This window comes from Oncorhynchus mykiss, chromosome 3 (genome assembly GCF_057628025.1).
Source record: "Oncorhynchus mykiss isolate SJ-2025 chromosome 3, ASM5762802v1, whole genome shotgun sequence".
Taxonomy (NCBI): domain Eukaryota; kingdom Metazoa; phylum Chordata; class Actinopteri; order Salmoniformes; family Salmonidae; genus Oncorhynchus; species Oncorhynchus mykiss.
In genome coordinates, this window is record NC_143024.1 from 38,024,258 (window position 1) to 38,036,561 (window position 12,304).

The 12,304-nt window shown below is 40.7% G+C and overlaps 2 protein-coding genes across 3 annotated transcripts in view; one reads left to right on the forward strand and one right to left on the reverse strand.

Annotated features, from left to right (window-relative positions):
* Positions 1-571: 571 nt before the first annotated feature.
* On the reverse strand, positions 572-3,822 carry LOC110516273 (uncharacterized). Its single transcript, XM_021594792.3, has 5 exons — positions 3,369-3,822; positions 2,840-3,056; positions 1,615-1,759; positions 1,345-1,399; positions 572-1,126 (listed from the first exon to the last, which is right to left on the reverse strand). The coding sequence occupies exons 2-4, from the start codon at positions 2,970-2,972 to the stop codon at positions 1,354-1,356; spliced, it is 324 nt and encodes a 107-aa protein (XP_021450467.2). The 5' UTR covers positions 2,973-3,056; positions 3,369-3,822; the 3' UTR covers positions 572-1,126; positions 1,345-1,353.
* A 6,763-nt stretch (positions 3,823-10,585) lies between these two features.
* The window catches only part of LOC110503999 (protein Aster-A), a 34,592-nt gene continuing 32,873 nt past the window's right edge, over positions 10,586-12,304 (forward strand). Inside the window, exon 1 of one of the 2 annotated variants that reach the window (XM_090229193.1) lies at positions 10,586-11,228. In XM_090229193.1, coding sequence (XP_090085319.1) covers positions 11,110-11,228 — 119 coding nt within the window. In that variant the 5' untranslated portion in view covers positions 10,586-11,109. The remainder of the gene's footprint in view (positions 11,229-12,304) is intronic. The other variant, XM_090229194.1, reaches the window with a different exon arrangement.

The following is a 12,304-nucleotide window of genomic DNA, read 5'->3' on the forward strand; positions in this document are numbered from 1 at the left end:
ACTCTGAAAAGGAGATAGCCCGGTCGCAGACGAAGGAAGCGAGTTGTGGGCGTATTCTGCCCAGGGGAGCTGTTCTGATCTCAGTTCGCCGAGTCCAGCGTCCCTTCCGCTCAGGCTTTTGTCCAACGTTGCGAGCGCACCTGGAAGAGGGTCAGGTCTGCACTTTGCCGTTATAGGGCGCAGACTGTGAGGGCTGCTAATAAGCGTAGAACTAAGAGTCCTAGATATTGTCGCGGTCAGAGAGTTTGGCTCTCCACTCAGAACCTTCCCCTTAAGACCACTTCTCGCAAGTTGACCCCGCGGTTCATTGGTCCGTTCCGTATTTCTCAGGTCATTAATCCTGTCGCAGTTCGACTTTTTCTTCCGCGATACCTTCGTCGCGTCCACCCGGTCTTCCATGTCTCCTGTATCAAGCCCGTTCTTCGCGCCCCCGCTCGTCTTCCCCCCCCCCCCCCCATCCTTGTCGAGGGCGCACCCATCTACAGGGTCCGTAGGATTTTGGACATGCGTCCTCGGGGCCGTGGTCATCAGTACCTAGTAGATTGGGAGGGGTACGGTCCTGAGGAGAGGAGTTGGGTTCCCTCTCGGGACGTGCTGGACCGTGCGCTGATCGATGATTTCCTCCGTTGCCGCCAGGTTTCCTCCTCGAGTGCGCCAGGAGGCGCTCGGTGAGTGGGGGGGTACTGTCATGTACTGTCATGTTGTGTCTTGTTTCTGTCCTTTCCCTTCACCCTGTCTCCCTCTGCTGGTCGTTGTTAGGTTACCTTTTCTCCCCCTCTTTTCCCCAGCTGTGCCTTGTCTCCTCCTAACTACCTCGTCACCCCTTTTCCCACCTGTTCCCTTTTTCCCTCTGATTAGTCCTCTATATCTCTCTCTGTTTCTGCTCCTGTCTTTGTCGGATTCTTGTTTGTGTTGTTCATGCCTGAACCAGACTATCGTCATGTTTGCTGCAACCTTGTCCTGTCCTGTCGGAACCTGCCGGTCCATCTGAGCCTACGTTTTGTTTTGTTATTAAAGAAGCTCTGTTTACGTTAATTCGCTTTTGGGTCCTCATTCACGCACCGTAACACTACTAGTGTAGTGGTAACAATTGCTTGTGACAGAGTTCTCCACCTTTGATGTTTACCTGTTAGATACAAACAAAATACATCAAGATCGAACATCTGCTTTAAGAATAGCAATGCAAAAAAGCATTTGATTGCAGTAAAATGTGTTCTAATTTAGTATAGTGAAAGTAATTCAACTTATTCTCTACAGTCAGCGGTCTACAGTTAAATCTACGGTACAATCAAGCCTATAAAATCACACTGTCAATCATGTGAGAGGATTTCAAAACAAACTCACCGTAACAAGTCACTCCAGAAGCACTCCATCACAATTGTCCTTTGAGTCTAAAGGTCTGTAAATGTCAAAAGATAGACTGAGTTAATGGTCAGGAAGTAAAAGAGACAGAGGGATGAAGAGAGAGAGAAAAATGACATAGAAAGTGAAGTTAGTGTCTGGTATAGAGTAGACTGGAGAATACCTTTAATTCACAAATGATACAATCTCTGTGGTGTGTACATTTGCACAGTATGAAGTATACATTAGCAGATTGTTAAGACTGGCTCTCACTCGTTTATTAGGGCCAGTTCTTGGGCCCTCAAGGTTTTGCGGGCGTCCCACGCCTCGTGTTCAGCCCAGATCTTGTTGTAGCAGTGGATCAGCACCACAAACATCCACAGCTGCAGCACCACGATCAGCACGTACATCATGATCTCTGACACCACCGATTGGATAGGAAGAGGAGAGGGAGTGCTATGCAGAGATCATGTGTACTTTACTGTATACATTCATTTCATTTCTATAGAGCACATGTAGAGTTCAAGGTGAATCAGAATTATTTTAAGTTGCTGGTTAATGGCCTCATTTTTAAATTGGTAGGGATGAGTAAGTAAGAAAAGGAAATGTGGATATTTAACAGTATTTTGGGATTCATCCTATTGTCACATAAATGTGTGTTACATAAGAGACAGTTTTTTTACTAAGAGGGAAAAGAGTCTAAATATGCAGTGTGGTCAGATTGACTGAAAAACTAAAGGGAAGAACTTCAGGACTTTGTCACATACACAACAAAGACCATTAAAGAGAGATTGACTTAAAAGCAAGCTCCACCTCCTTTTCCACTGTGATATATTCATTATCCAATGGAAGGTATGAACGTGGACTTCAGGAAACAGCAGAGGGAGCAGCCCCCTATCCACATTGACGGAACAGTAGTGGAGAAGGTGGAAAGTTTTAAGTACCTCGGCGTACACATCACGGACAAACTGAAATGGTCCACCCACACAGACAGCGTGGTGAAGAAGGCGCAGCAACACCTATTCACCCTCAGGAGGCTGAAGAAATTTGGCTTGTCACCAAAAACACCAAACTTTTACAGATGCACAATCGAGAGCATCCTGGCGGGCTGTATCACCGCCTGGTACGGCAACTGCTCTGCCCACAACCGTAAGGCTCTCCAGAGGGTAGTGAGGTCTGCACAACGCTTCACCGGGGGCAAACTACCTGCCCTCCAGGACACCTACACCACCCGATGTCACAGGAAGGCCAAAAAGATCTTCAAGGACAACAACCACCCGAGCCACTGCCTGTTTACCCCGATATCATCCAGAAGGCGAGGTCAGTACAGGTGCATCAAAGCAGGGACCGAGAGACTGAAAAACAGCTTCTATCTCAAGGCCTGTCTGATGGCCTTGAGATAGTCTCATTACACTTTACAAAAACATTATACACTTACATAATACACACTAAATAATATACAATATATAGTACAGCTAGTACTATGTAGTAGGCCTACTTATGCGGATGTACTCCTCCTCTCCTGTGGCTCTGAAGTACCAGTCAACCGTGGTATGGGCCTGGACCTCCTCTCTCCTCTTACAGGAGATGAAGTCCATGAGGAAGCTCTCCCCGGCCACCGCCTCTGTCATGGAGTCCACCTCGGCATAGCCCCCATGACAATGTAGCACTCGGGTAACCAGGGGATCATGGTGCCAGAGGCAGAGTAAGAGGAGCTGGAGTTGGGGTCAGAAGAGAGAAGAGCAAGGAATTAGACAGCAGTTTGACATGAATACAAAGTCCTCGCCCAATATCAATGGGGTTATAAATTACTACAACACTAACATGATCAGGAACAATACATTGAATTGATAATTGTCATCATGTATAATATAACAACCAAGCTAATATTGCAATTTTTGCAGGCTACATATCATATTATAACAACAGTACATACTTGACTTTTGCATTAGGCCATAACCTTATAATATGTTATGCAGGCTGATCTGTTATCTTTTTGGTCTCAAATGTTTTAAGGGAAAACTTACCACAAAGACCAGGAGTGTCTATAACTGCTTTATCATTTTTCTTCTAGAACTCTTTCCAGCAAATTAATAGAACAAAATGCACCTTTTTTTATTTTCTTGCTTTACTCCCCACGAGTTTCTTCTGACATGAAACGGAGTGAACTAATTTCCAATAGGTTGCTATGTTGTTAACTTCGCCATTGTTAATCAAGACTTTTTCGACCTTCTTCTGGCAAGTTCTGATCTCTGCTTAATCAGAGTTGGTTTGACATTTCCAATTGATAACTGTTCAGATAAAAACGGAATGAAGGTTACGTATGATCTCTATCAATTAATCGGTGTCCATTACCTATTCATTTGCTTCAAACTACCCAAATAATAAAAATACATACAGAAGCTATCGATGCAGTTTTCAGCCTACACTCTAGTCTACACAGTATGAGTTTGTATTTACAATGCTATTTTTAGACCGTGTGAATTCATGCCTGTCTTGAATGTCCAACAGTTTTAGCGCACCAAGGCGAAAGATAGGAAGTTGAAATCATTGTACAGTCATGGCCAAAAGTTTTGAGAATGACACAAATATGCACTTTCACAAAGTTTGCTGCTTCAGTGTCTTTAGACGTTTTTGGTCAGATGTTACTATGGAATACTGAAGTATAATTACAAGCATTTCATAAGTGTCAAAGGATTTTATTGACAATTACATGACGTTGATGCAAAGAGTCCATATTTGCAGTGTTGACCCTTATTTTTCAAGACCTCTGCAATCCGCCTTGGCATGCTGTCAATTAACTTCTGGGCCACATCCTGACTGATGGCAGCCCATTCTTGCATAATCAATGCTTGGAGTTTGTCAGAATTTGTGGGTTTTTGTTTGCCCACCCGCCTCTTGAGGATTGACCACAAGTTCTCAATGGGATTAAGGTCTGGGGAGTTTCCTGGCCATGAACCCAAAATATTAATGTTTTGTTCCCCGAGCCACTTAGTTATCACATTTGCCTTATGGCAATGTGCTGGAAAAGGCATTGTTCGTCACCAAACTGTTCCTGGATGGTTGGGAGAAGTTGCTCTCGGAGGATGTGTTGGTACCATTCTTAATTCATGGCTCTGTTCTTAGGCAAAATTGTGAGTGAGCCCACTCCCTTGGCTGAGAAGCAAACCCACACATGAATGGTCTCAGGATGCTTTACTGTTGGCATGGCACAGGTCTGATGGTAGAGCTCACCTTGACTTCTCCGGACAAGATTTTTTTCCGGATGCCCCAAACAATCAGAAAGGGGATTCATCAGAGAAATAGACTTCACCCCAGTCCTCAGCAGTCCAATTCCGGTATCTTTTGCAGAATATCAGTCTGTCCCTGATGTTTTACCTGGAGAGAAGTGGCTTCTTTGCTGCTCTTCTTGACACCAGGCCATCCTCCAAAAGTATTCGCCTCACTGTGTGTGCAGATGCACTCACACATGCCTGCTGCCATTCCTGAGCAATCTCTGTACTGGTGGTGCCCAGATCCCGCAGCTGAATCAACTTTAGGAGACTGTCCTGGTGCTTGCTGGACTTTGTTGGGCGCCCTGAAACCATCTTCACAACAATTGAACCGCTCTCTTTGAAGTTCTTGATGATCCAATAAATGGTTGATTTAGGTGCAATCTTACTGGCAGCAATATCCTTGCCTGTGAAGCCCTTTTTGTGCAAAGCAATGATGACGGCACGTGTTTCCGTGCAGGTAACCATGGTTGACAGAGGAAGAACAATGATTCGAAGCACCACCCTCCTTTTGAAGCTTCCAGTCTGTTATTCGAACTCAATCAGCATGACAGAGTGATCTCCAGCCTTGTCCTCGTCAACACGCACACCTGTGTTAACGAAAGAAACATAATGTCAGCTTGTCCTTTTGTGGCAGGGCTGAAATGCAGTGGAAATGTTTTTTGGGGATTCAGTTCATTTGCATGGCAAAGAGGGACTTTGCAATTAATTGTAATTCATCTGATCACTCTTCATAACATTCTGGAGTATATGCAAATTACCATCATACAAACTGAGGCAGCAGACTTTGTGAAAATGCATATTTGTGTCATTCTCAAAACTGTTGGCCACAACTGTACTATTGCATGATAGCTAAGCCATCCAAACCTTTTAATGCAAATCATACCCAACTGATTACCATATGGTGCTGTTTTTTTGCACGCACCATTTAAGCTTTGTTTTAATGCTAAGGTAGGCTAATGTGATTAACATGATGTAAGGTAAGTAACAAAAACATTTCCCAGGACATAGACATATCTGATATTGGCAGGAAGCTTAAATTAATTTCAAAGATGATGGTACAAAAATACATGTTTTTTTCTTGGTATTATCTTCTACTTAATGTTTTATATTCTCCTAAATTAATTTCACATTCCCACAAACTTCAAATTGTTCCCTTTCAAATCGTATCAAGAATTTGCATATCCTTGCTTCAGGTCCCGAGCTATAGGCAGTTAGATTTGGGTATGCTATTTTGTGCGAAAATTGAAAAAAAGGGTTTGATCCTTATGAGGTATTTAACGAGCAAACGATTCTTATTTTATCCATCAATTACATTTTTATTTGTTTGGATTCTTTCAGTGGCCTAACGTTTTGATTGAATGGTCTGTCAATGATGGTTTTAATCTCTGATAATAGATGGACCCTATCGGCAATAATACCATTGCAGTTGTAATGCACATTGTCCAATTAACAGTTTGGTTATGAAGGATGATTATTTTGATAAACATGTTGTCCACACTCTAAATGTAGAGAAAAAAATAAATACGTTTTCAGTTTAATATCACTGACCAGGAAATGTGAAATAATATCAAATTTGTTAAGCAAATGAGGCAAGATACAGACATTCGTATGTGTATTCAAATGTGTGTCTGTGTATAGTTTGCTCATAGGACACACATGATGCACAACTCTATAATGTTCCAGTATATCAAACAATCCATTAATGTATTTGTCATTGTTGGCCTTTCCTATTCGTGTCAGAAGTGGGATGGAAAATGAAGTTATTATATTCTATTGTATTCTATTCTATTTCTAATAACTCCCTTGGCAAAGCTAACTTATTTTCAACTGTCAGTCTGATGCATCAACAAGATGTATCAGATGTCCTCAGATATCTTTTATCAGGATTCTGAAGCTCATTCAATGCCAAATTACTTGGAAACACAAGGCTATTGCAATAGAAGGCAAGGTCAACAAAACAGATGACTGAAGGACAACGTAATGACAAAAAGACACAAGGAACAGATAGCCTACGAGGATCTAATAACACGCCGTTCATCACCTCTTTACCTTGTCTGTATGTACACATATCTACCTCACATGTTTTCAAATGTATTTGTTATGTGGTGAAATCTCAGCCGGTTGATGAAATGTGCTCTACTGATGTACAGTAATTTGATACAGTGCCTTGCGAAAGTATTCGGCCCCCTTGAACTTTGCGACCTTTTGCCACATTTCAGGCTTCAAACATAAAGATATAAAACTGTATTTTTTTGTGAAGAATCAACAACAAGTGGGACACAATCATGAAGTGGAACGACATTTATTGGATATTTCAAACTTTTTTAACAAATCAAAAACTGAAAAATTGGGCGTGCAAAATTATTCAGCCCCCTTAAGTTAATACCCTGTAGCGCCACCTTTTGCTGCGATTACAGCTGTAAGTCGCTTGGGGTATGTCTCTATCAGTTTTGCACATTGAGAGACTGAAATATTTTCCCATTCCTCCTTGCAAAACAGCTCGAGCTCAGTGAGGTTGGATGGAGAGCATTTGTGAACAGCAGTTTTCAGTTCTTTCCACAGATATTCGATTGGATTCAGGTCTGGACTTTGACTTGGCCATTCTAACACCTGGATATGTTTATTGTTGAACCATTCCATTGTAGATTTTGCTTTATGTTTTGGATCATTGTCTTGTTGGAAGACAAATCTCCGTCCCAGTCTCAGGTCTTTTGCAGACTCCATCAGGTTTTCTTCCAGAATGGTCCTGTATTTGGCTCCATCCATCTTCCCATCAATTTTAACCATCTTCCCTGTCCCTGCTGAAGAAAAGCAGGCCCAAACCAAGATGCTGCCACCACCATGTTTGACAGTGGGGATGGTGTGTTCAGGGTGATGAGCTGTGTTGCTTTTACGCCAAACATAACGTTTTGCATTGTTGCCAAAAAGTTCAATTTTGGTTTCATCTGACCAGAGCACCTTCTTCCACATGTTTGGTGTGTCTCCCAGGTGGCTTGTGGCAAACTTTAAACAACACTTTTTATGGATATCTTTAAGAAATGGCTTTCTTCTTGCCACTCTTCCATAAAGGCCAGATTTGTGCAATATACGACTGATTGTTGTCCTATGGACAGAGTCTCTCACCTCAGCTGTAGATCTCTGCAGTTCATCCAGAGTGATCATGGGCCTCTTGGCTGCATCTCTGATCAGTCTTCTCCTTGTATGAGCTGAAAGTTTAGAGGGACGGCCAGGTCTTGGTAGATTTGCAGTGGTCTGATACTCCTTCCATTTCAATATTATCGCTTGCACAGTGCTCCTTGGGATGTTTAAAGCTTGGGAAATCTTTTTGTATCCAAATCCGGCTTTAAACTTCTTCACAACAGTATCTCGGACCTGCCTGGTGTGTTCCTTGTTCTTCATGATGCTCTCTGCGCTTTTAACGGACCTCTGAGACTATCACAGTGCAGGTGCATTTATACGGAGACTTGATTACACACAGGTGGATTGTATTTATCATCATTAGTCATTTAGGTCAACATTGGATCATTCAGAGATCCTCACTGAACTTCTGGAGAGAGTTTGCTGCACTGAAAGTAAAGGGGCTGAATAATTTTGCACGCCCAATTTTTCAGTTTTTGATTTGTTAAAAAAGTTTGAAATATCCAATAAATGTCTTTCCACTTCATGATTGTGTCCCACTTGTTGTTGATTCTTCACAAAAAAATACAGATTTATATCTTTATGTTTGAAGCCTGAAATGTGGCAAAAGGTCGCAAAGTTCAAGGGGGCCGAATACTTTCGCAAGGCACTGTATGCGCAATAACAAGAGATGCAATTAATCTCTGTCAGGGAATGTCTAGGTCTTGTTTGTATGTCTAGGACATTCTCATTTGATGTAATCACACACACACACACACACACACACACACACACACACACACACACACACACACACACACACACACACACACACATATATACTTAGGCCTTGAGGGTTGACAACTTTAAAGCTTTAACACAAATATTGACTCATGATAAACACAGTTACAGTTGTGTATGAAACTGATGCCTGTTGATTTAGAGGGAGGGGGGGTCCATTTGTTATGTTGCTTTCACCACTCCTGCATAGGACACACACACCTCCCCTCTATTTATTCCAAACCACACATGCTGGTGTTTTTTATTTTTAGCCCAGATCGGGTTTCTAGCTCCCCATTCTGCGAAGGGAAGCGTTCAGCAACACATCTCTCTGTGACGTGAAGTGGTTGGCGCAGGCATACATAAACTCAGATTCTCGTTGAGTCGTTGGCACCATGGAACTGGAGCTGTCCAAGTGTTTATAATGGGATGTAATTACCATGAAGCGCAAAACTGTAAACCAAAGAGGCAATTCTGAAAATGATAAGTAATTGCGACCAGTATTGGCTATTCTCCGGGATAATTGTCTTGTGAAATAGGCTGATAAACTGAAGCTTGAGTGAAACTAATAAACACCTGTGAGAGGAGCAGCTTTTACCAGCAACATTATTCAGGTATGGACATATAATAAATAGTGTGATACATTTGTTTAATTTGTTTTATATATCTTATTAAATGTAACAAACAAACATACCAACGTATGTTATTGATTAGACTATTGATTTGATCTTTCTATGCATTTTACATATAGCCCTGTAGCCCACCTGTCCCGCAAGTATCAATCATGATGTAGACAAACTGTAGACTGAGCAGTCTATTTCTTCAAAAACGTTTATCACAAGTTTTTGAGGTAACAGCATTACTTATTTGTCACGTTATAGCCTAGTTACACATGTACTTATACAATATAGGCCTACACAGAAACGAGGGTGAGCGGAGAGAGCATATTGAATTTACTTGTGTAAATAAATATTGTCACGTGTATGAACACTGTCCATGTCCCTGCCCCTCTTTCATAGTAAACTAAATATTATACCTTTATATCATACATATTTTTCGGCTACTAAAATTATTATTATTAATTATTATTGTTATTATTATTATGTATTATTAGTATAAATATAGGGAACTGTATTGTGTCTGTTGTCTCTCTGATTTAATGTCCAAGTGGTGCAACCAAATGCTCTTGTTCCTTGTCAATATCCCCTTCTTGCTTTCAGTCTTCTTCCAGAACAAGGTAACCTGTCCTTCGCCCAGGCGCCTGCAGCCGCGAAGTATTCGACTATATGGATAAAGTATCTCTTAGCTCCGCCCGAAATTAATCAATTACAGCCCAGAGAGACTAGCCGATAGCAGCATACACACGCAATCGTTGCAGCAATGGTGGGCCAGTGTGACCTACCTCATAAAGGTGAGATCCGGACTAATAAACATATATTAATCCATAATACCAAGGTTGTTTCATAGTCATTTAAATATTTGTGTATTTAGTTGTACTTTTCCTGTGTGAAGTCATTTTGCATAACATTATTGTGACTGCACATATTTGAATCACAAGAGGGCGCAACAAGTCTATTCCTGCCCTTCAATACATTTCTATATGCATTATTGGACTTGGTTTAAACAGCTCCCATGGTATTAAGTCATTAATTGAGAGGCATTACAGATTGACAGATTGTTGTGGGCGCTTCCAATGCAATTTGTATTCTAGAGTTGATCGTTGAGATTGTGTTGATTCAGTCACCTGTGGCTGAATAAAGTTTCACAGTTTTAAACCCTCCCTACTAGGATATAGCTTCGTCTGATTCGCTTAAAGTGCTTCCCATCATCATGAGAACCCGTTATTTGTCCTCCAGCGTTCTTATAACCAGACTGTACCACAAGTTTTGAGGTTTGGGTTATAATTAAAAGGTATTATGTAACAGTTTTAGCAATTTAGCAATATTTTAAAGCATTTAGAGAAACATCAACCCACAGTTAGATATTTGTGTTGCTTCGGAACATAATGTTACATTTTAGAAGTAGTCAGGAAATATACCAATATATATATATATATGACTGTTGATGCCCCCCTCTTCAAAGTTTTTGTTTGGCTCTGTTGAGATTCCGTTTTTCGGGTTCGATCGATTTCTGTCTTGCAGAAGTTATTTAGCCAACAACTTAAGTGCTTGACACAAAAATGGGAAACATTAAAGTTTCCCATATAAGACTCATTATCGATGTTTAAGCCAACAAGATAAAAGCACAAGAAATACCAGAAAGCAATGTAGGTAGCGTTAGCAAGCCAGTTAACGTCAGACCATCAGCTAGCAGACAACGAACCGCGTTACCCGGTGTTTAGCTAGCTAGCTGGCTTGCGACGGCGTTAGTATAACTAGTTAAGGGTGTTGTTGTTGTTAGCTAGCTTCAACTAGGCAAATGTCAGAATAAACAATACACTGACTGCTTCTATGTTCCACCAGTAGCTAGCTACGTGCATATTTAGCCAGGAAGTTTGGTTAGCTAACTAACGTTAGCTATCTTGTCAGTCAGGTCTCCGTCGGCGAGCTGCCTGCTGTGTTGGCAGCAGGAGTGGAGGGTTTTACTTCTCAAAGGGATGCTGCTAATGGGATCCTGTGAAAAAGTGGATTTTAATATCGCTCCTCGCACTGTCACTCGGCTTGTCTTCGAAGCCGAGCAAGATAATCGAAATGGGGGAAATTCATCAAATGGGAGGTAGGACTGAATGCAACCGTTAACCGTTTAAAATTGGTGTTGTGCAATCAATCAAATGTATTTACAAAGCCCTTTTTGCATCAGCAGATGCCGAAACCCCCAAACAACAAGCAAATCAAATATAGAAGCACGTTGTTAGCAACTTCCTCAGAGGCTCTGAAGATAATGAAAGCTTGGCAAGCCAGTTAGCTAGGCTAATTTTAGCTAACTAGTTACAATACTAATGCATTTTTATTGTACCGACCAAAGACTAGTTAGCTAACTAGACAGACTGTATTGAATACAGACTGGATACCGTTACTGTATTGAAACCCGTTTGAAGTTGTGAATATTAGCAGCCCAACTGTTACCCAGTAACTTCTTGGCCCTGCCTGAACAGAATTGTTGTCATCAATGCCACGATCCTATTTTATCCATGAATTTGTGTCATCGTGACTTTTAAGACTGGAGCCACGTTAGTATTGCACCTACGGAAGCATGATTTGGGGAAGTCCTTTCTGTTGATTATTTAATGCCCACCTGAATCTCTGGTGTGTTTATTGCTAGTTTACAAGATATGGCTGTGTATGAAGTAAAGATGGAGAGGGTCACACGAGTATTACCATTGATTACTCTGAGCAAACAAGAGCATGCCAAGATTTATCTTGCGCAAACAGATGAGCAAATACACTGTGGGGCTTGGGCCTTGACTTCAACAGGTGCCTGCATTGAATTGGTCAAAAGCAGCTATATATATATATATTACACACACACACACACACACACACATATATATATATATATATATATATATATATATATATATATATATATTATGTATATATATATATATATATATTATATATATATATTATGTATATATATATATATATATATATATATTATATATATATATTATGTATATATATTATATATATATATATATATATATATATATTATATATATATATTATGTATATATATATATATATATATATATATATATATATATATTATATATTATGTATGTCTGACAATATAATGTATGTTCGGCATCATCCGTGCTGGCCATGACTGACTGGCTGAGATAGTTGATT

Bases quoted from the DNA above. Each gene is read 5' to 3' on its own strand.
- LOC110516273 (XM_021594792.3), bottom strand. From the start codon at position 2,972: ATGACAGAGGCGGTGGCCGGGGAGAGCTTCCTCATGGACTTCATCTCC. The intron at 1,760-2,839 runs GTAGGCCTACTA...CGGTGGTGTCAG, and splicing joins GGAGGAGTACATCCGCATAA to AGATCATGATGTACGTGCTG. The intron at 1,400-1,614 runs GTGAGAGCCAGT...TGACATTTACAG, and splicing joins GAACTGGCCCTAATAAACGA to ACCTTTAGACTCAAAGGACA.